The 23473-nt window shown below is 40.9% G+C and overlaps 3 protein-coding genes across 3 annotated transcripts; all 3 read left to right on the forward strand.

The window, feature by feature from the left end:
- Positions 1–1734: 1734 nt before the first annotated feature.
- LOC105443725 lies at positions 1735–5963 on the forward strand. Its single transcript, XM_030989472.1, has 2 exons — positions 1735–1946; positions 2674–5963. The coding sequence occupies exon 2, from the start codon at positions 2805–2807 to the stop codon at positions 5961–5963; it is 3159 nt and encodes a 1052-aa protein (XP_030845332.1). The 5' UTR covers positions 1735–1946; positions 2674–2804.
- A 29-nt stretch (positions 5964–5992) lies between these two features.
- LOC115925501 lies at positions 5993–7196 on the forward strand. The gene is made up of 2 exons (XM_030989475.1): positions 5993–7126; positions 7170–7196. Exons 1-2 carry the CDS (start codon positions 5993–5995, stop codon positions 7194–7196), a joined length of 1161 nt encoding a protein of 386 aa, XP_030845335.1.
- A 53-nt stretch (positions 7197–7249) lies between these two features.
- LOC115925398 lies at positions 7250–10048 on the forward strand. Its single transcript, XM_030989131.1, has 2 exons — positions 7250–9215; positions 9943–10048. The coding sequence occupies exon 1, from the start codon at positions 7297–7299 to the stop codon at positions 8236–8238; it is 942 nt and encodes a 313-aa protein (XP_030844991.1). The 5' UTR covers positions 7250–7296; the 3' UTR covers positions 8239–9215; positions 9943–10048.
- Positions 10049–23473: the final 13425 nt, after the last annotated feature.

Below are 23473 nucleotides of genomic sequence, written 5' to 3' on the forward strand. Positions count from 1 at the left end.
GGAGAAGAAAAGAAGAAGAGTAGATGAAAAGCAGAGGGGGCGGGGGAGAAGAAAATGAAGAAGAGTAGATGAAGAAGCAGAGGGGATTGGGGAAGGAAAAAAGGCCCAAGGAGAGGAAAAAACAGAGGATATAAAGAAGCAGAGGGGGGGGGGAGAAGAAGTGATAAAGAAGCAAAGGGGTGGGGGTGAAGAAAAAGATGGAAGAGTACACCTGTAGATGAAGAAGCAGAGGGGATTGGGGAAGAAAACAAAGGAAGGAGAGGAAAAAGAAGAAGGGGAGAAGAAAAGGAAGGAGAAGAAAAAAAAGAAGGGGGAGAAGAAAAGGAAGGAGAAGAAAAAGAAGAAGGGGAGATGGAGAAGCAGGGGGAGAAAACGAAGGAGAAGAAAAAGATGAAGAGTAGATGAAAAGCAGAGGGGGCGGGGAGAAGAAAATGAAGAAGCAGAGGGGATTGGGGAAGAAAAAAAGGAAGGGGATATAAAGAAGCAGAGGGGGGGGGGGGAGAAGAATAGATGAAGAAGCAAAGGGGTGAGGGTAAAGAAAAAGAAGAAGAGTAGATGAAGAAGCAGAGGGGATTGGGGAAGAAAACAAAGAAGGAGACGAAAAAGAAGAAGGGGAGATAAACAAGCAGAAGGGGGGGGGGGAGAAGAGTAGGTGAAGAAGCAGAGGGGCGGGGCCGGGGGGTGGAAGAAAAAGAAGAAGTGGATATGAAGAAGCAGAGGGGTGGGGGAAGAAAAAAAGAAGGAGAGGAATAAGAAGAAGGGGGAGAGGAATAAGAAGAAGGGGGAGAAGAAAAGGAAGGAGAAGAAAAAGAAGAAGACAATCTAACTAAAAATAAGAACAAACATAGACACACGAAACAAGCAGAGAACTTATTAATCAATTCCAAATTTAATTTGTTCACCAATGAATTGAATGTTTGAATGAGGAGAGCTAGCGTAGCGTATATTTCGTATTATGTTAAAAGTGTTTCTAAACAAAGGGTACTTTGGAGACAGGTGTCTGGCAACATGCGTTTATCTCATAAGTTATTTATAAACAGATCATGTTTGCGCGGTACGATCACGTGATCTTAGTAGTGATGATTGAACCTTCGAGAGAGAGAGAGAGAGAGAGATAGAGCAGTTCTGATTTTGTTCGAATCTTTCTCATCATCTTTTCTTTTTGCAATTCTTTGTTCCACCCTCTCTCCCTCTCTCTCTCTCTCTATGCTTGTATATTCCCTTCTCTTGTTCATTACGGTTATAGTTCTAGGAGAATTACCCTTGGGCAATCACCCCGGCCCCCCCCCCCCCCCCCCCCCCCCCCCCCCCCCCCCCCCCCCCCCCCCCCCCGTGGACATTTACATTTCCCTGGAAATTACCCCATTCCACAATCACCCCCTTGTTTAATTCCATGTTTTTCTTTCTATCAATCATGTATTTTCGATTATCATTTTTTCTTTCCATACGTAGATCTTTATGAAGCAATTATTAATCAGTCTTCTGGTTTCCTTCGTAAATGTGTTTACTTTATGTATTTCTTAGATTTTTCAATCATTTTCTATTTTTTCCTCAATCCTCAAGTATTTCTTTGTTATTTCCTTATGTATTACTCGTTTTTCGAATTTTTATTTCCATCTATAACGTATTTTCATTGTTTATCGCCATGCTATATCTTGTGTGTGTATTTTTGTGAAGTGGGGGGGGGGGGGGGGCTGGAGTTTCTCTACATCATCATTTTAATAATCGCCATTGTTACTGACAGGAAGTTTTCTCCTGTGTTTGATAAAATCATGTAACGATAAGTCGGGAAATGCTGACGTCATAGACGAGGCTTTTTGGGGAATTGACATGTATTTGACTATTGAGGGCGTTTCTTCGCATGCCACTGATTTTTCTTGTTTGGAACGGTCTGACGACCGTGAGGTTGTGATGATAAATTAATTCTTTTTGATGAGCCCAACGTTGTAAGTAGACAATTACATTGCTATTCCTTTAAAGAGTTGTTGAATGATAATCAGTGATAATTTCTATTAATTATGTTGATGGTTAGTGATGTAAATTTGTTGCGAAAGATTTGTATTGAAGTACGTAATGTAGCAGTGGTATACATAATACGTGCAAGTAATGCATGCATGCACTGTACACGTTTAGTGACCGGAAGTAGTCACGCCTCTTTTGTTGACAGATTATGAAGTGAGCCATGATAAATAAGGCTGTATGATAGCTGAAGCATATTATTTCTTACAAGGTTGATATAAATGTTCAAGCTGGTTATTAGTGATGAATAATAAATAAATGTCTCATTTAGGGAGATAAAAGTTAGGCTTTGAATACATTGTTTACGGTATTTTGCTAAGCTAAACTTGGGCCTTGTGTTGTGAAATTAGGGTTTTGAGAGCATTGCTTTGACCGGTTATTGTTTACATATTTGAAAGTCAGTGCTAGGATAGAAGCAAGCAAGCCTTTTGTATCAAATAATTGTATTTAAGATCAGATATTGTTTCAGGAGAGGTTTTTGGATATGACACAAATAATTGACACAAACAAGTTAATTCATATTCAGTTATGCATTTATTGATTGAGACCAGACAAGATGGATAATTATTGTAACAATAATGTCATTGATAAGCATGTGTACATGTATTCCAGTATTGATTGGATGTTTCCTTTATTTGTTTTGTTCAATTACAGATTGAACCGTGCTGATACGTGCTGAAGTATCTTGACAGCGTGGTCTCATACTGGGTTTAGAACTTTGTGTCCTGCTTGATTATTTATCGTCACAGTGTCCCCAACATCAAGTTCAATAACGCTTCATCAGGATGAATGCAGCAGGTCAACTTCAAGCTGCTGGTGGGCAGTCTGAGGTCAGACAGGAAGATGAAAACCAGGAAAAGAAACAGGAAAAAGTGTTGGAGGTGAATCCTGAAGACTCGGTGAGTCAGTGTGTCAGCCATACTAGCTCTGCTTCGTCAGCCATGTTGAAAGCTATGTCCAGAAAGGCAGCCCTAGCAGCTGAAGCAGCTGCTATAGAAGAACGCCAACAGCTAGAACTTGAGGAATTTCAACTAACGCAGCGTAAGTTGAGATTATCGATGCAGACGAAGCTCAGGGTTGCAGAAGCAGAAGAACAGATATACCTAGAGTTTGAGAATAAGAAGTTAGGAATAAGCTTTCCTGAGAAAGAACAGGATGAAACCTTACCATACACTCCTGGCAAGGTGGTGACAGAGACTGTTGTTCCTACTAAGTCTACGAAGTGTAAGCCTATCACAGCAGATAGGTCTGACCATGGACAACCGCTGACCATGAGTGATGATTCAGATGTAGTCACCCTACTGAAGGAAGGACAACAGGAGCAACGCCGTCTTTGGGAGGTGATGCAGCTGCCTAAGGCCGAGTTGACGCCTTATGACGGAAATCCCCTAGAATTTTGGGAGTTCTGGCGGAGTTTCGAGGACAACATTGACTCTAGTTCGTGCGGAGATAGGACGAAGCTAACTCGCCTCTTATACTATTGTCGAGGGGAACCTAAGAGACGTTTGAGTCCTTGCTTATTAATGAACGCATCACAAGGATATTCAACAGCAAAGCGACTTCTGATTGAAAGATTTGGAGACCCAGTTGTCATCACAGACTCCTGGATGAAGAAGATAACATCTGGGAAGCAGATTGGCCCTCGTGACAAGAAAGGTCTAAGAGAGCTGGCAGATGACATGAGTGTCTGCCTTATGTCATTTCAAGCAATGGGATTCGAACAGGAACTCTCCCCTCAGAAAGTGCTTCTCCCACTGGCGGAGAGACTGCCTTTCCATTTAAAAGGGAAGTGGCTGAGCAGAGTTGGAGCGATTCGGCGCCAGGAGAGAATCCCAAGATTTGAAGATCTTATGTACTTTGTGCAGGAGGCTGCGCAGGAAGTTAATGACCCGGTGTATGGAGAGCTGATGTCTGGTCAGAGTGAGCAACGCACGCCTTCTCGAAGTGGGAAGTCAAAGGGCTCCTTCTCTACATCTTCCACTGCAAAGCCTGTTGAACTACATGTAGAGTGTTTCCAGTGCAAGGGTAACCATAGACTGTGGGATTGTAAGCAGTTTAAGGACTTGCCTCCTAAGGATAGAATGCGGTTAGCAAGGAATAAGGGACTGTGTTTTAACTGTCTGAGACGAGGTCATATGATAGGAGCATGTAGTAGCAAGAGGACTTGCTCAGTAGATGGTTGCACAAGGAAGCACAATAAGCTTCTCCATATGACAGAACCTGATGGCGGCACACAAAATAGAAATGTGGAGCAAGAAGCCTCCTGTAGTTCCACAGGGGCCGGCAGGAAAAGTGTGCTCCCTATAGTGCCTGTGAGGGTGAAGGCAGAAGGCTGCCAAGTTATGCTGTGGACATATGCATTGCTGGACCAAGGGTCAACAAGTACATTTTGTTCAGCAAGTTTAGCAAGGTCACTCGGTGCTAAGGGAGTCAAAGGGAAGCTTCTACTAACGACCCTTGATCGTAAAGAAAGTACTGTCCACACTGAAGCCGTCAGTTTGGTTGTGGACTCCGGAGATAACAGCAAGCAGATCAAGATGTTATGTGTGTACACAAAGGAAAATATCAACGTCAAGGGTGTACACATGGCCACAGTCGATGACATCAAAGGACTGACCCACCTAAGAGGGATTGACATCCCTGTGGCCACTGAAGATGAGGTGGGATTGGTCATCGGTCAAGACGTCCCAGAAGCTCTGATGCCTCTAGAGGTTAGACATGGAGAGAAAGGACCATACGCAGTAAGGACGTGCCTTGGGTGGTCACTCCATGGTCCGCTCAGCCGAGCATGTGAAATGAACACTCCAGTGTATGCTACGAACACCTTCATCGAAGGAGATCTGTGCCTCGAGAGACAGTTAGAGAGGTTCTGGAAGCTTGAGACCCCTGATCCTTACAAGGAAGAGAGAGCTATGTCAAGGAATGATGTCAAGGCCTTGGCAGAGTGGGAGCAGGGCATCTGCATAGAGGAAGGTCATTATCAGCTCCCTATCCCGTTCAAGAAGAGACCTCCAGATCTCCAGAATAACCGATGGTTGGCTGAAAGGAGACTCCAAAGTCTTGGAAGAAAGCTTAGTCAGAGTGATGGTCTCCTTCAGAAGTATACAGATGGCATGGCAGACCTTTTGAAGAAGGGATATGCAGAGGAGATCAATGAACTTGACAGTAAGAAGGAATGCGAATGGTATTTGCCACATCACCCGGTATTCCATCCCCAGAAACCGGGAAAAGTGAGAATAGTCTTCGATTGTGCATCAGCATGGAAAGGTTTGTCACTGAATGATGTGGTTAATCAGGGACCAGATCTGACTAACAAGCTGATCGGAGTGCTGTTGAGGTTTAGAACTGCGCCAGTGGCTTTGATGGCAGACATTGAAGCGATGTTTCATCAAGTTCGTGTGCCAGCGCCAGACCGAGATGTACTGAGATTCTTATGGTGGCCAACAGGTGACTTGAAGGAAGATCCATGTGTCTACAGAATGTGTGTGCACTTATTCGGTGGGACTTGGAGTCCCAGCTGCTGTAGCTATGCCTTACGACGCACAGCTGAAGACAACAAGGGTGAATTCTCTCCTGAAGCAGTAAAGGCAGTGACTAGGAATTTCTATGTGGACGACTGCTTAATCTCCACTAAGGATGAGGAAGATGCCATACGACTAGCACAAGAATTGAAAAGCCTGCTAGAGAAGGGAGGCTTTAACCTGATCAAGTGGACAAGTAACAACCGCAAAGTTGTGGAAGCCATCCCAGTGGAGGATAGAAGTAAACAAGTTAAGGACTTAGATCTTAGCAAGGAAGCACTACCAGTTGAAAGAGCCCTGGGGATCAAATGGGATGTGCAAGAGGACCGTCTAGAGTACAAGACATTGATAAAGGAGAAACCACTGACAAGAAGGGTTTGCTTAGCATTGTGTCAAGCATTTATGACCCGCTTGGCTACCTGAGTCCCTTTATCTTGAGAGCTAAGCTGTTGATGCAGAAGTTAGCAACAAAGAAGTTAGGATGGGATGACCCAATTCCAGATGTTGGACTGCAGTTATGGCGGCAGTGGGTAAAGCAACTTCCTGAAGTAGAAAACTTCAAGGTGCCTAGATGTGTGGTTCCTGCAGGATATGGTGCCAAGACAGAGCATCAGTTACATCACTTTGCTGATGCATCCGAAGATGCCTATGGAGCGGTGACATACCTGGTGGTAAGGAACTCTAAAGGGCAAGTCTGTAGCAGTCTTGTCTTTGCCAAGTCTCGCCTCGCTCCAGTGAAGAAGACTACGATTCCTCGTCTCGAATTGATGGCTGCTACTGTTGCGGTGAAGTCAGATGTCTTAGTGAGGAGAGAACTGGATCTACCACTAAAGGACTCTGTGTTCTGGACTGACAGCATGATTGTATTGGCATACATTAAGAATGAAGACAAAAGGTTTCACACCTTTATTGCCAATAGACTGTCTATGATTCACTCTGCCAGTGATGTAAAGCAGTGGCATCATGTCAACACGAAAGAGAATCCGGCTGATGACGTCAGTAGAGGCATGAGTGCTAGGGATCTCGTGGCTAGTGAGAGATGGCTTCATGGGCCAAAATTCATCCTGTTGACTGAAGAGCAGCAGAGCCAAGATCCAGAAGCTGATGATATCCTACTAAACGATGATCCTGAAGTAAAAACTGTGAAGGCTTATGCCGCTGAGACTGATGTTGATGTACCAATTGCGGCTACTGATGAACTGTTGAGCTACTTTTCAGATTGGTGCAAACTAAAGAAGGCAGTAGCTAGAATCTTGCAGTTTCGGGAATATCTTCTGTGCAAGGTGCGGAAGAAGGTATTTGACTGTAAGGTGCTTCTTACAGTGGATGACATGAGAGAGGCTGAGCAGGCAATCCTGAAATATGTTCAGCGCCTGGCATACCCAGCTGAATACCAGGCAATTGAGGAGAAGCCAGCCTTGAATGGAAAGCAGAGGGCTAGTAAGTTGAAGAAGTCCAGCCCTCTCTATAAGTTAGACCCTATGATGAGCAGAACTGGGTTGCTGTGTGTTGGAGGCCGCCTTAGGAATGCAGAGCTGAGTGACGAGATGAAGCATCCCATCATCTTACCACCCAAGCATCACGTGGTAACACTGTTAGTGAGACATGTTCATGACATGGGACATTTAGGCAGAGAGCATGTCCTATCGATGCTGAGGCAGCGATTCTGGTTGATCAGAGGGAGGTCTACTGTGCGACAGGTGAACGGGACTGTTTTAAGTGTAAACGCCTGTCGTCTCCAACTCTCGGGCAGAAGATGGCTGATTTACCTAGTGATCGTGTGGCGTTTGACAAGCCACCATTTACTAATGTTGGAGTGGACTGCTTTGGCCCTTATCTTGTCAAACAGGGCAGAAGCCAAGTGAAGAGATATGGCTGTATCTTCACTTGCCTATGTGTGAGAGCCGTGCACATAGAGATCTTGCATTCTATGGACACTGATTCATTTCTGAACGCTCTTCATCGATTCATGGCTCGCCGTGGAAGACCAGAGCTCATCAGATCTGACAACGGCACAAATTTCGTCGGAGCAGAGAGAGAGCTGCGAGAGGGGTTAAGTAGATGGAACCAGCAGAGAATTCATGACCATCTACTCCAGAAAGGCATTGAATGGAGGTTTAACCCACCAGCGGCCTCGCACATGGGTGGATGTTGGGAACGCCAGATAAGAACGACGAAGAAGGTGCTCGGTGCCTTGATGAGACAGCAAGTGCTGTCTGACGAGAACTTATCAACGCTGATGTGTAAGGTGGAGTCCATCATCAACGGGCGCCCTCTGACGGTAGTGTCGGATGATGCGGTGGATCCAGAACCCCTCACTCCGAATCATTTGCTCCTGCTGCGGGGTAATGGTACTGGGCCGCCTGACCTCTTCGAGGCACGAGATGTGTATAGCAGGCGACGATGGAGACAGGTTCAGTACCTTAGTGACATTTTCTGGCAGAGATGGAGGAAAGAGTATCTTCCTACACTCCAAGCGCGACAAAGGTGGAACGAGCGTGAGCGTGATGTTAGCGTGGGTGACATCGTTCACATCATGGAAGAAGCACCACGAAACCACTGGGCTGTCGGTCGCGTTGTAGAGATTTTCCCAGGCAAGGATGGGCTAGTTAGGTCAGTTAGGGTGCAAACCAAATCATCGACCCTTGTTAGGCCAATTCATAAGCTGTGTCTTTTGGAATCAGTGAATCATAGATAGGTATATTCTATCCCCAGATAGGTACAAGTTTTACCCCTGTGTTTGTTTCTTAGAGCACTCTATTTGACAGAACTGAACTTCGATAGAGAGACATTTCAAGATGAATAGACATTTTGACAAATGAACAGAGAAATCAAAGTACAGTTTACACCATGGACTGTTATTTGAAAGGACTAATAATTCTGCATAGAGTGGACTCATTTATTACTCTGAAAAAGGACATTTCAAGTATTCACCTGTATAGCAGGCTAGTGGACTGGTTGCTTAGCAACAGGAGCCTTATTGGACTCTTTTTCGTACAGACAACACATCAATATCAAATTTATGTATCGATGTGCATGTATATTGTTGTGATGTTTGTTTTATATACATGTATTAACATTATTTAATAGGTTGTTTTCAAGATAGAAATCACTATTTTATCATGCAATTGCATTTTGTGCAGAGATTTACTTTCTAAAGAGGGAGATTATTTAAAAAGGAGATGAGAATTTATCAATATTGATGTTTTCTGACATTGCAAGAAATTGCTAAACTATGGGATTCTTAGGAGTAAAATATCTGAGAATATGGAATTTTCTTTAGATCTGTGTTGTCTTCCAGTATATACACATTTACTGCAAGCAAATTAACATATTGATAATGTGTTTCAGGTACAAGTAAAGACAGTTATGTGTAACAGAGCATTTAAATTGTCAAAATATTCCTTTTGATATATGATGTTATAAATGATTGCTTTTAGCTCACATTTAAGGGGCCGGTATGTTACTGACAGGAAGTTTTCTCCTGTGTTTGATAAAATCATGTAACGATAAGTCGGGAAATGCTGACGTCATAGACGAGGCTTTTTGGGGAATTGACATGTATTTGACTATTGAGGGCGTTTCTTCGCATGCCACTGATTTTTCTTGTTTGGAACGGTCTGACGACCGTGAGGTTGTGATGATAAATTAATTCTTTTTGATGAGCCCAACGTTGTAAGTAGACAATTACATTGCTATTCCTTTAAAGAGTTGTTGAATGATAATCAGTGATAATTTCTATTAATTATGTTGATGGTTAGTGATGTAAATTTGTTGCGAAAGATTTGTATTGAAGTACGTAATGTAGCAGTGGTATACATAATACGTGCAAGTAATGCATGCATGCACTGTACACGTTTAGTGACCGGAAGTAGTCACGCCTCTTTTGTTGACAGATTATGAAGTGAGCCATGATAAATAAGGCTGTATGATAGCTGAAGCATATTATTTCTTACAAGGTTGATATAAATGTTCAAGCTGGTTATTAGTGATGAATAATAAATAAATGTCTCATTTAGGGAGATAAAAGTTAGGCTTTGAATACATTGTTTACGGTATTTTGCTAAGCTAAACTTGGGCCTTGTGTTGTGAAATTAGGGTTTTGAGAGCATTGCTTTGACCGGTTATTGTTTACATATTTGAAAGTCAGTGCTAGGATAGAAGCAAGCAAGCCTTTTGTATCAAATAATTGTATTTAAGATCAGATATTGTTTCAGGAGAGGTTTTTGGATATGACACAAATAATTGACACAAACAAGTTAATTCATATTCAGTTATGCATTTATTGATTGAGACCAGACAAGATGGATAATTATTGTAACAATAATGTCATTGATAAGCATGTGTACATGTATTCCAGTATTGATTGGATGTTTCCTTTATTTGTTTTGTTCAATTACAGATTGAACCGTGCTGATACGTGCTGAAGTATCTTGACAGCGTGGTCTCATACTGGGTTTAGAACTTTGTGTCCTGCTTGATTATTTATCGTCACAGTGTCCCCAACAGCCATCAATACATACAGCCAGCATTTTCATCATCGTCCATCAATATCATCACCATCATCATCACTACGGTCACCATCGATAAATCGGTATCATCCAGCATCAGAACAACTCAACATCTCTTCAGTGACTGGGCAATAACTTTCCTTTTCCACACAAAGCGGTTCCCTTTAGAAATTTGATTTGTTTACTAAAGCTTTGTTTCGTGAAGTTGCCCTCTCACTTCAGACATGCATGCCGCTGCGGTTTGTAGAAAGAACAGAAAAGGCGTAAACATTGCGTAACATGCACTTTCTCTGTCGTCATGATGGTTCGTAGTAGGTCCATGCTGAAGGCTGGTGGAATTTGACAGGGGCCACGCGAGCGGCCACAGAATATTCATAAAACAATAATTTAAATGTAAATAACTATGCATCATGAGCCACTCGTGTTTTCTTAAGAACCCCTTTAAAAATTGTGTTGCTCTTTACTCGAATATCGCAACCCTGAATCGCATTTGATTCCACATTTGGCGTCCATGGTGCGAGCACGAGCATACAGCCAGTAGTTAACTAGCCTAGCCTCGTGGTTGCTGCTTTCCCTAACGTCCGCAATTAAGGCACACCTTTTTTCCGTCAGCAAAATATCGAAAGTCGGGAGTGCGCCTTAAATAGTCAGGAACAGGATATTTGAGTCCTCAAATGCTACTTTTTAGTGGTTTTCAAAAATCTCTGTGTCTCAACATGAATTACATAATGCAATAAAGAATAGGATATACTATTTGAAGTTAAACTACGTTCCTAATTTGAAAGGAAGAGTGGGTTTTTTCAGTTTTTGTTTTCAGTCTCGATAAATTATGCCCTGTCACAAGGCACTTTGCCGGCCGAAGCTCTACCGTGTCTTCAGCTCACTCACCTGTATGATGCAGCTCACACAAGAGATAACGAATCACCACACGAAAACTAGCCTGTCCACATTTCTGTTTGGACTCTGAGGAAAATTCTGTCATCTTTAGTTTTAAAAACAACATTGTTACTGGGTCTAACTCAGTTCACAAGCACTTCAACCGTGCCTCGTAATAAAATGAAAGTATTTTTTAACACTGTCACTGAAATAAGAGCCGATCTGATGTTAACAAAAAGACCAATGTTGGCTTTTTTTTGGTGGCTTTTTGTTAACCACATCAGATCGCGTCTTATTTCAGTGTTCGAAAAATACTTTGACTTTTCATTATACGAGGCACAGTTGAAGTGCTTGTGAACTAAGTTAGACCTAGGTCTAGTAACAACTAACAATGTTTTTTTTTAAACTAAAGATGACAGATTTTTTTTTCCAGATTTTTTTTTTTCTGATTTTTTTTTTTTTTTTTTGGGGGGGGGGGGGGGGATCTTCGAAATAGGGGTGCGCCTTATAGTTTTTTGATTTGCTTTCTAGTATTGCGATGATGTATAGTTGTACGCTTTAAATTAAGACATGTTCATCATTGAAAATGGTCATGGAAATTTACATTATCCTGCTCTGGAAAGTCATGAAAAGTCATGGAATTTTTAAAATGTGTATGTGTACGAACCCTGAAGTAAGTCTTTATAATTATTTGGATGTTTTGATATTTTCGGTTGATTCCAGATGAAGAAAAGCAAAGGCAAACTGTTCGCCAGATTCCGGTAAAAATCGCCAGTCAATCCCCCTTTGCGTGTGAAGCAAGGGTTACCGGATGCGTGTGGGTCACCTCCCTGGTTTTATCGAAGCATTTATCCTCGTACCAGACAGTTAATTTTGTCTATTTTGTAATTAGCCGCCTGGAGAAGAAAAAAATCTGCGGTAGTCCGCAGTTGACAAAAAAGTTAGGCGACAACTGTACCAAAATAAGTGATAATACTTCAACACTAAATACTTAAATTGTAAATTGATTTAATTTTTTAGCTATGTCCTTCCATCGTGTTTATTTTAACTTGGACAAAATGACATGAGTTCGAGAACGCCAACTCGGCAGACGTTCACCGCATGTTAATTAAATCTGTTTAATGGTTGTTTTCTTGACAAAAACATCGAGTTAGAGTGACTATTGTGACGTTTGGAGATAACCATTATGACATCACAAAGCCGCGTAGCACTAGCATTCCACGCAGATGCGCATTTTTTCACAGACATTGCGCGCAAAGCAACGGCGCATAGCAACAAAGTAAACAAAGCAGCTCGAAGTTAGGGAACTTCCCGAAGTTCGGGCGCTCCCCCAAATTCCGCGCGTGCGTTCAATTCAGCTGCCCGAAATCTGCCCGAAATCTACCCGAAATCTGCCCGAAATCTGCCCGAAATCTGCCCGAACTTGCTCACATTTTTGGCAATTGACACTCAAAAAAAATACGCGACCCGCGGGTAGCTTGCCCGCGCCCGCAGCCCGCTGCCAAAACCTTTAGGCAGTAGTGTACATGTATCCTCTCCAAGCGCTATAGTTCTCCTTAGAACTATAAGCTAAGAAAGATAATCAAGACTACACCAACAGTCCTTTTCAGGACTACTCACCCTCAAGAAAGATTACAGAGAGTCCTTTTCAGGACCCTTCAATCCTCTCTCTCTCTCACATGGTGCACCCGCAAGCCTACCATATATCGACATCACCATGCAAGCCGATACTTACAAGCAGCATCTAATGAGAGACTTAACTGCCACTACATCACAGTGATATTACTGAATTCAGCCAATTGTATATTCCCTTACATGCGTACCGGTATAGTGATTTCATTTTTCAAAGTCATAACTTTTTCTACCAAATGTCCGATTCCATTCAAACTTTCACCAATCTGCTTCTCAAATGTATCTGCTTTGTTTTCATAGCAATTTGCTACCGATAGTAGATTTTCTTTTACCGTATGCAAATGATCAGATACACTACTATTTTACACGTGGTTGGTGACATAAGAGGAAAAAATACCATGGAGTTTCCCCATTGATTTTTTTTTATTTATAGGAATACTTACTTGGAAGACTTGGCCTTGCTGGATCCTGGTTTAGCCTTGATGAATCCCGGTTTAACCTTGCTGTTCTTTGACTGCTGTATAAATAAATGAAACCAAGAGATTACACATACAGTCAAACCTGTCTACAGCGACCGCCCAAGGGAAACAAAAATTGTAGACAGGTGGTCACTAAAGGTGTCGTGTATGAGTGGATACGTCGCCGGACTGTCAATCACAAGGTCAGCAGTTTGAGTCCCGCCGCGGCACTTATGTCCTTTGGCAAGACATTGATCTACATTTGCCACTCTCCACCCAGGTGTTAAATGGGTACCGGTAAGAAGGAATTCCTTAAAATACTGTGAGCGTTGAAATCGGCAGCCTAGCATAGCCGGGTAATGTTGGAGCGCCTTGAGGACCTTGCAAGGTCGATACGTGCGCTATATAAGAATCCAATATTATTATTAAAGCAGATTGGACTGTACATTCATTTGAATGTGATATTGTCAAGAATTACGGGATTCGAAATATGCATAACATGATGGTCTTCAAGTACTGTCGAGAGTCAAGACTTATGGATGTATAGAGGCATCGTGGTCGAGTGGATATATCACCAAACTGTCGATCACAAGGTCCGCGGTTCAAGTCCCGCCGCAGCACTAATGTCCCTTAGCAAGACATTGATCTACATTTGCCACACTCAGCCCAAGTGATGTAAATGGGTACCTGGCAGGAATTAATTCCTTGAAATTAGTGCTGTAGTCAAACGTTTAACCGTCCGGTATCCGACCGCCCATGGCGGATTCCGTTTTCAATTGGACGGTTTCGTTTTCCCGTTTTTTTTTTTTTTTTTGTTTTTTTTTTAATATTTTTTTTTTTTTAATATTTTTTTTTTTTTTTTTTTTTTAATAATTTTTTTTTTTTAAGTTTCGATTTATGCCCCTCCACCTGGCACTATGCCTGGCAATGTCTCCCAGCTCAGTAATCGGTGTGATGACTTACCACTTGGAAATTAGAACAACACTCCAATTTGTCTGTCATCTTGGTTTGAAAGTAATCTTTGTAATAGATCTCAATATATATTCATCCAAGTTTAACACATGGTGTACCACAAGGTTCTATCCTAGGTCCTCTACTGTTTTTAATTTACTTTAATGATCTTACACATTATTCTAAAACGACATTGTTACTATTATTTGTGACTAGTTCACAAGAGCAAATCGGCGCCTTCAGTTAAATCACCTTCCTGCTTTTTCACACGGCAAAAAAAAAAAAAAAAAAAAAAAAAAAAAACGATTTTTTTTTTTTTTTTTTTTTTTTTTTTTTTTTAAATAAATCGTTTAACCGAAAACCGTCCGGTTTTGACAGGCGGTTAAACGGAATTGGAGATATCCGTGATGTTACAGCACTACTTGAAATGCTAGAGCGCAGTATGGCAGCCGTGCTAAAGCCAGGGTAATAATTGGGAGCGCCAAGAGTGTCACGTATAACAGACCTGAGCACTATACAAGAACCCACTGTTATTATTATTATTATTATACAGACAAATAAAGAAAGAACATTATGATACCATTCCAAATTTCCAACTAGTTTATAAACATCTACCGTATGTACAGTATATACATTGTGGAGAGCAAATTTTTTCTTATTTTTCAATTTTTACACTATTATTGAAAACTTTTTGTATGGTAAATAAAATGAATAACACATTTTTGTTGCTCCACATTTATAAGATACGATAACAAGCCTTACAGAAGAGGGCTACGTTTCATTTTGTGCCTAGAAGGGGGAGGACAAAACGTTATGTCAATTATTAGTGAGCTTTCAAAAGCAGGACGGAGGGCCAGGCAAAGTATCGGTCTGAGCAAGCGCGAAATTATACAACTCACTGTCCTGTTGATTTTCAGGATGATTCTCGGCTGAAATAACGGCCTGGTCAATCTGCCTCCTTAAATTTTGACCACCTTGTACAACGTTTTTTCAACTGGGGTACCGCGAGAGAATTCTAGTTTTATCAAGAATAATTATTGGAATAATGTCAACTTCATAAAAACAAAGTATCAAAATCTGCATGGTGCCCTAATATATATCACTTTGGGCGTTTTGATGAGGAACTAAAATTTCAGGAAAAGTAAAGTGTCTTTTATTTACACTTGCTTACTTCACTCAAACGTAAAATTTAGAAACGGTAGTTTTAGGCAGGGGGATCTATGAATATCCTCATATGATACAATAATAATTGGGCACCTCACTGCTCAAATATCTTCATGCCTCAGGCAGCACACAACCAAAATGTAACCTTATTTATTGTAGTTCATATGAAGGTGAAATTAAAAACACAAGATAGTATCTTTTTCTCTCTCGTTTGCTTCACTTGTTGAATGAGATGATCAAATATATCATTTTACATTTTATCTAGTGAATATTGATGAACAAATAACATTTTTGCCATAGAAAAAGTGTTTGTTTTTTTTGTTACTAGCTTGCAATATTCATGCACGATTCAGATAACGTAGTATTTATTTCAGGTTATATGGGCTCATGACCCACACAACAATCATCCAAACATATATATGGGTATGAGAGTTGGAGAAAAAAAATCCTCTTTAGTCTTTAAAGAATTTTGAGTGGAGTGATAACTTTTTAGCTGCAAGGGTGCCTTGACTATAAAAAAAGGGATGATCTATTGCACTAGAGACTGGTGCCCCCCCCCCCCCTGACTGAGCCCACGCTACGCCACTGACAAAAGGAGTAACGTAATATAAAGTTGCGTGACCTGGTGTTACCGTCCCAAAATTACATTGTATACTTCGCTTAAAGTTGCTCATGCGTGGGTATATAGAGGGCAGCACACTGAGCCAACAAGTATTGCGCTCCCGTGCGTACTAGTGTCCCTTTATACATATAACCGTACGGGAGCGTAATACCTGTTGGCTCAGTATTCGCCAAGTTGCCTTCACAAACAAACATCGATGTTGTAAGAATTGTTTTCACATTATATTTAAAAATTTACAATGCTTACCAATTGATGGGGCCTACTGCCTATAAAAGGGTCATATGTAGGGTCTAAACGCTCTAGAGCTTCATAATCTATTTCCTCATCATCTTCCATTTCATCCTCATCCTCCTCTTCTTCTTCCTCCTCCTCTTCCTCCTCTTCATACCACCCTGTTTCAGAATGCTCGAGCTTGCTATCAGATCTGAATTCTTGGTCCTGCCTTGGATCAAAGAAAGACTCTTCCTTATCAGAATGCATGGAGTTTGATTGCTCCAAGTCTGACATAACTTCTTCTTTCACGAAGATGGCGACCGGATGATCCGGCGCTTCTGACACCCATTTGTCAGGACCAAGGAGTTCTTTCTCATTGTCCAATGTCACAATACCATCATCATAGGTGTAATCGTCTCCATTATCTTTTTTATTGATGCACCTTGCCTGACTTGACTCTAGACCAGGCAACTGTTGTGGGCCACTAGGTTGTGGCCTTGCTAAAGGTGGCATAGGTTTGGCAAGTAGAGAGCTACCACAATGGCTACAGCTGTATATATCAGGCATGGTTTGAGTTGATTGATCTACACACATACTCTTCTTCATGTGCAGGAATCTGAAAAGAGATAAAAAGAAGAAAACAGTTTCAATTTAAGATAGAACAGAGATCTGATATTGTGATTGCATTGTGAAGGAAAAATGTCAGGAAGCAATAATCAAGAGTTTATTATTTGCTGTAGCGACGGCTAGGGCTATGATATAAAGCATGTATTCTTGGTAGTCGTGTACACGTCCGGACATATAGTATGACTGGATACACGTGCACCGGGTACAGGTTTTTATTTTTTATTTCATTTTTTGTTCATTTCCCCATTCCACATCAACAAACCTTCGCTGTGCATGTGCTCACTGCATAATAATAATAGCTCGTTCTTATATAGCGCTTTTCAGGACCGGAGGCCCTCTCAAAGCGCTTTACAGATAAGTATATTATTACCCCGGCCATTGGATTCAGGCTTACCCGCACACTATGTATGCACATTCTCCACTCCCTGGGGAGCATTCCAGCCAGGCATCATTTTTACAAGCGCACACTTGCTAATTTAACCACATTAGCTTTCGCATCCTACCGGGTACCCATTTAACACCTGGGTGGAGAGTGGCAAATGTAGATCAATGTCTTGCCAAAGGACATTATGCTGCGGCGGGACTGCATGGGAAAGTGCATGTGTCCGATAGTGTTGTGTGCAAAACCTATCCTATCTTCTTACAGTTAGGCCCCGGTATTCTTTACACGCAATAAAAGTCAATGTCCCTCGCGCTGTTGGAGTCCGTAAATTCTGACGAGCGAAGCGAGCCAGCTATAGAACCGAAGCACTTGCGCCGAGGGCCTTTTAACGGGTGATCTGAATTATATATTCATGAGACCCGATTTCCTACTGAATTATCCATGTACAGACTACATGAATAATGTAACCACTGCAGCGATTATGTGTGTGTGGATATTATGCATGGATAGACTAGACCTATGTGAATAATGTAGGCTAACCACCGCAGCGATTGTGTGTGTGTACGTATTGTGATTGCCCAACTAGGTGGCCAGTCACGGAGGAAATTCCCATGCACAGAGCCGTAGATATTACATCGATCATTAGTACATGTAGCTCTCTCTCTGATTTGATGATTTTCACCGAATATCAGTGTGGTCGGAATATTCACCAAACAATGAAAAACATAAGAAATTCAGATCACTTGTTACGAGGCCCTCTCGGTTCTCTGGATCGCTTTGCTCGCCAAAATTTACGGACACCAACAGCGCAAGGGCCATCGACAAGAGGCTAGGTTTCTGATGGCAATCCCTCCAGCAAATATAGAGTCAAATGCTAAAGCGTATTAAGTTGACCTCTAGCACTGCACTACGTGTTAATAGGCACCATTTGAATACATGAATAGTCAATACACTCATAACACACAGATGCACTCAATCATGCCGATGCGGCTGATCGGCAAGTTTGACAGTGGACTCCCAATTTGACTTTTTAAATTGTTCTTTCTAGCATCGGAAAGTTGAACAAATTTGTATTTTACTGCTATTTAGGTGTCACCAATCGTCACTAAAGTACCAATTTTGAGTGAAATTAGTTTAGTTTGGCTACAGTGGCGTTTGAAATGTTGAGAATTCACAGCAGCCAAGATAGCGCACCCATGTGTCCTCCTGGCTACTGCAGCACGTATGTGTCTACAGCTAGTGTACGAATACGAAGAACGAGTTGACTTACCTGTACGTTGCGAGCAGCAGGCTGATTACTTTTTTGTCCGTCAAATGGTTCTCCTTCCCGATGGTTCGAATTTCGTCCGAATCTTCGTGGAACACACTAATATTCTTTGGGTTATGCTTTGCCCGCCACCGATGATCCCTCGCTTTCTTTTTTCTTTTCCTCTCCGAGTCACTCATATTGTTAGTTCAGAGACAGACCTAGGTATTTGTAAAACTAAACAAACTAGATGCACGTCGTCGTCGAGAAGGAGCCTCGCGAATTAGTCATGCGATACCGGCAATTTCGGTGGTTTGTCTACCTCTAGCTCTGCACTTTATATTTTGCGACCCTCCATTCATTCTTCAAGATGTTTGGTTATTCGAAGAAGGTTCATGGCAGAATTGTACAGCTAGAGGCTTAGCTGTAGTATTATCTAGCGATCGAACTAGTCCTAACCATTAACCAGCGTCAGGCAGTCTAGTCGAGTAACGTAGTAGCAGAGTATATGGCGCGCCAATTGTCCGATAATTCAGATTGCCACTGTTTATCGATGAAAAAAATGTTTATCGCGGATTATAACTATTTTATCTCAAAAAACGCCATTTCTGAAATACTACATACATTTATGATGTACATATATAGATATATAAATTCCTGACACACAACAAAAATAGAGAAGAAATGTGAGGTCTAAAATAAGGTTATGTTGAAGATACCGTAAGTGAATTTAAAGATGAAGTTGAGTTCTGGTCATGCGATTGCATTGTGAAAGAAACGGTGTGAAATCGACCAGAAAAGGTTCATATAAGAATTTGTGTGTATTGCAAGGTTCTGGAATCATCAAAATGATAAGAAATTTGGCCAAGTCTTGGTAAAGTTACAAACACTGTACACAGAAAGATGCATATGGGACTACACGAACACGTGGCGTAGAACAGGCGCGGATCCAGGATTTCTTAAGGGGAGGGGGCCCAACTTTTTTTTTTTTTTGCTCCCGAAAATTTGAAAATCGCGCCGGACGAAAAGTCGCTCAGTGGGGGGGGGGGGGGGGGGGGGGTGGGGGGGGGGGGGTGGGGGGTGGGGTACAGAGCACAATTTTTTTTTTTTTTTTTTTTGCTTCCGAAAATTTGAAAAACGCGCCGGCCAAAAATTCGCTCAGTGGGGGGGGGTAGCACACATTCCTCAAAAAATTTCAACCCCCCCCCCCTTGAGCGCCAGAGGGGGGGGGGGGCCCCAACCCCCAAAAAAGGTCAAAATCACGTGATTTTACATGATTTTTTTTCTCAAGGGGGGGGGGGGGGGGGGGGGCCGGCCCCCCGGCCCCCCCCTGGATCCGCCACTGGCGTAGAAAACCTACCCCCAGGATTTTACGAGTTACATGACATATTTAGAATATAAAAGCATTTAAAGAGCCATTCTTTTCAGGGAACATGTCTTATAGTTATCTGATGTTCTTCCACACTTGCATAATAAGAATGATAACGCTCACAAATTATTTTCACCTTTTCCCAGAACTCAACCTTCCCTTTAAAGTTAGGAGTATACGAAAAGCTCTCGTTATATGAACATATCCCACCACTATAAAACATTATAATTCAGTTGTGGCAGGCGCGTACGCAGGAAGGGGGGGGGTTTAACCCCCCCCCTTAAGTTTTTTTTATGTGTATGTTTTGTGTATGTTTTGTGTGAAACCCCCCCCCCCCCCCCCCTTTTGATTTTTTTTTTTTTTTTTTTTTTTTAATTAAAAAAAAAAAAAAAATTATGCCACTAACCCCCCCCCCGCCCCCCGCTCGTTCAGCGACTGCTGAGTCGTTGCATTTTTTTTGGACTCCAAAAAAAAGAAGAAAAAAAGTGTCTGCTTCGTCATGCCGAGTCTGACTTGCTTAATTTTTGTGCAAAGTGACAAAACAAGAATTAAAGTAGAATTCTAAAGAAATTTCTTAAAAGAGATTAGCAGATCCTAAAGCTTTGGTGGTTCTAAAATGTTTGAATTTAATAGAAGTATACTCTTTCGGGTAATACACGCAACTACAAATTCACAACTCTGACCAAATACAGTCATGTACCCCTTAAATCACAACATGTGACTTCGGCGATTTTGTGGGTGTGATCACGTTTTTCAAGAAACAAAAGCTGTTATCATGCTACATGTACATGTTAAATTGGTTTACCTCACTCAAATTCATAATATTAAAACAAATTTATTTCCGTCGATTTGGACAAGAAACAATACCGGTACAACAATTTACATATGTAATTGATGGAATGCAAATATACAGTAATTTATACTACCGGTACTCATCAATACAAAACTACACTTGTGTAAAAATCAAACGAAATTCTAAGGTTGTAATTTAAACAGAAACTTTGAGTTATTTCGGTTTCGGTATTACATTGACAGTCTCACAAAAGCTCATTAAAGCATCATTACTTAGTCCAAAGTTAGACTGAGTCAAAACGTAAAACCCAACCGTTAATGACCGTTAAAACCCAAACTATCTACGATATTTCCAAACGTTTAACCGAAAACTGAAAAGAAAAAGGAAGAAAAAGGAGGTAAAAGTCAGTCCACCAAGGTATGTCGCACAAAGTATTAAAGGCATTATTTAGCAATGTTAAATCTGAGATGCATGGCCCTACATGTCACTGGCTCTGATATGGTGTAATATTGAAGCCCTAAACAAATTGCCCTTGAAGAGTTCCTTAAAAAAAAGGAAAAAAATCTTTGAGTGACCGGTTTTATCATACTCATTTTCCCCAATAGACTGTCTGTAGTGTTATAAAAACTGTTAGGAAAACAAAAAATGAAATTTCAATTTCCAATCATAAATATCTTGATAATCAGACAGGCGATCGACTTGTAAAAGTCAGGGGATTCCTGACTGCAATGACCAAAGGGTTTATAATTTATACGTAATCATGATTGCAGCATGAGCTCAATCCAGGATTTTTAGTCAAAATTTCAGGCAATGTATGTTACTGAGTCACTTTAAGGGGGAATGTACATGTACTTGGCAAAAACCTCGTAAGTGAGGGTTGATTGTGCAACTTATGAACTTTGAACTTTAAATTGTTGATAAGCATGTGTGTAATTGGGCTTTTACAGATATGCATCAATCAGATGTGATTATTTACATCTGGGGACCGACCCTTAAACGTTACCATCATAAAGACATGATTCAGTTTTGAACCGGGGTCGCCTGAGCCAGTTTGAAGGGGAAGACAGAGAGCCAACCAAGTGAATGCGCTGCTAGACCAATTAACTCAAATTTTGGCGATTATTTTTTAACGTTTTAACAGTTTTGGAGGAAAAAACTAAATGAATCGGCCTTAGTGCAAAGTTGTCCTATTCTTATGGCAAGAATTGCAAATGAATTGTAATTTGAGGTCCTCCATGTATAACTTTAATTTATAACTACTGTACATGTATAATCTGTCATACCAAAGACAAAACTGAAACTAAAACTAATCAGAAAACTGTTAAAAGTGTAGGTGGAAAGATAATTGCACATGTTTTGAATGTCAACAAACTCAAGAAGTCACCTTGCATTCTATATAGCGGTATTAAAGCAGAATAAAAATTAAAGGATAACATAATCCTGTACAAGCCCGACTTGGGTTCCCTACGAGCATTGACCTTTAACCTTGCCATCTTAAAGACATGATTCAGTTTTGATCCGGGGTCGTCTGAGCCATGCATGGATGAGTCTACTCAACAATTTTATGTTTACTGAGAGTGTACTTAACTGCTAAAGCTTTATAGATGAAATATTCCAAGCTCATACTTTTTCAAGACGCTATGGCGTCATGGAACCCCTCACGCTTAAAGGTAAAGATCAGTTCTGGTCATGCGATTGCATTGTGAAAGAAATGTTGTGGAATCGATCAGAAAGGTTGATCATCTAGCATATATAAGTATTGGTGTGTATTTCAAAGTTCTGGAATCATCAAAATGATAAGAAATTTGGCCCAGTCTTGGTAAAGTTACAAGCACTGTACACAAAAAGATGTTTATTGGAATATGCGGCACGTGCGCGATATCTATCCGGTCCAAATAGATATAATAATTTACCAAATAGTTCAATAGGCGGTTACCCGGCAACACTTGTATCATCACGTATTACTCAAAACATATTCTTTCACATGATTGGTAATAAAGAGCTTCCATTTCATTTTTTGAGAGGGGGCATTTCTAAAACCGGTCTTTACCTTTAAAAGCAAATAAAGGTATGTATTTTCATAATTATTCTCATTTCATTGGTAGTAGCATGATCAATATAATCAATGTATAAAAACTACATTGTTATTAAGGATTTTTTAAGGATTCAGCTTACCAAGCATACATGTAACTGAATAGAGTACCACATCAAGATTTCAATCAGTTTTCCCTCAAACCTCACCCTAACTCTTACAAGGATAAGAAAAATATTAAAAAACTAGAAAAATAGACTGCTCAGTCAAAAATATGCCCCGCCAGGAACATAATAGGCATCTTTAATTATCGGATTAAAGGTAGTAGCTGTCATTTGCAGACCCTCCATAATTTTGAGGAAGTTTTATTCCTGAGTAGAAGTTCTTAGATAATAACCCTCTTCATATCTTAGATCTAACCAATTTAATAAGAAGTGATTAGCTTTGTTTCATTTTCATATGCTTTCTGGAGGGTTAGTTATCAAACCTCAAAGAAAATAACATAAATCTATTCACTTTTCATTTGAAAACTACTGGCCTTTTGCTTTAATATTTGAAGAAGTTTATTATTCTTTAAATTTTCTATCGTTGGAATTCTTGACCCCAAAATGTAATTGGGTAATCTTTAAATGGTCATACATACTCTCAAAAAGTTTAACAATGATAGCACAAATCGTTCTCAAATTATTGTGTTCACAAGATATTTTAGCACATTTAAATTGACCCGTGACCTTTGACCTCTTGGCCCCAAAATTTAATCAGGTGAAATGTACATGGTCATATACGACTCTCACAGGTCTAGTTTAACTATGATTACCTCCATTCATTCCTAAGTTATTGCATTCACAAGAATAAATACGGGCCAACAACCCAAAAACATGCCTTCGGTACTCACTTTGTGTGGCGGAGGCATCAGAACAGACATCCCAAGCAAATGAAGCTCTCAACTATAACTACATTCCCCCGATGTTCTAATTATAACAGGCGGCCAATCCACACAAACCTTAGCATTTCAAATTCAATACAGATAGCTTATGAAAGAGATAGCGTGCTACCC

The sequence above is a fragment of the Strongylocentrotus purpuratus genome, unplaced genomic scaffold, assembly GCF_000002235.5.
Source record: "Strongylocentrotus purpuratus isolate Spur 01 unplaced genomic scaffold, Spur_5.0 spur5_scaffold_18, whole genome shotgun sequence".
In the NCBI taxonomy this organism is placed as follows: Eukaryota; Metazoa; Echinodermata; class Echinoidea; order Camarodonta; family Strongylocentrotidae; genus Strongylocentrotus; species Strongylocentrotus purpuratus.

Excerpts from the sequence above, each read along its gene's own strand:
- LOC115925501 (XM_030989475.1), top strand. The coding sequence starts at position 5,993 with ATGCAGAAGTTAGCAACAAAGAAGTTAGGATGGGATGACCCAATTCCA. Across the intron at positions 7,127-7,169 it reads TACCACCCAAGCATCACGTG|GCAGAGAGCATGTCCTATCG; the intron begins GTAACACTGTTA and ends TGGGACATTTAG.
- LOC105443725 (XM_030989472.1), top strand. The coding sequence starts at position 2,805 with ATGAATGCAGCAGGTCAACTTCAAGCTGCTGGTGGGCAGTCTGAGGTC.
- LOC115925398 (XM_030989131.1), top strand. The coding sequence starts at position 7,297 with ATGGCTGATTTACCTAGTGATCGTGTGGCGTTTGACAAGCCACCATTT.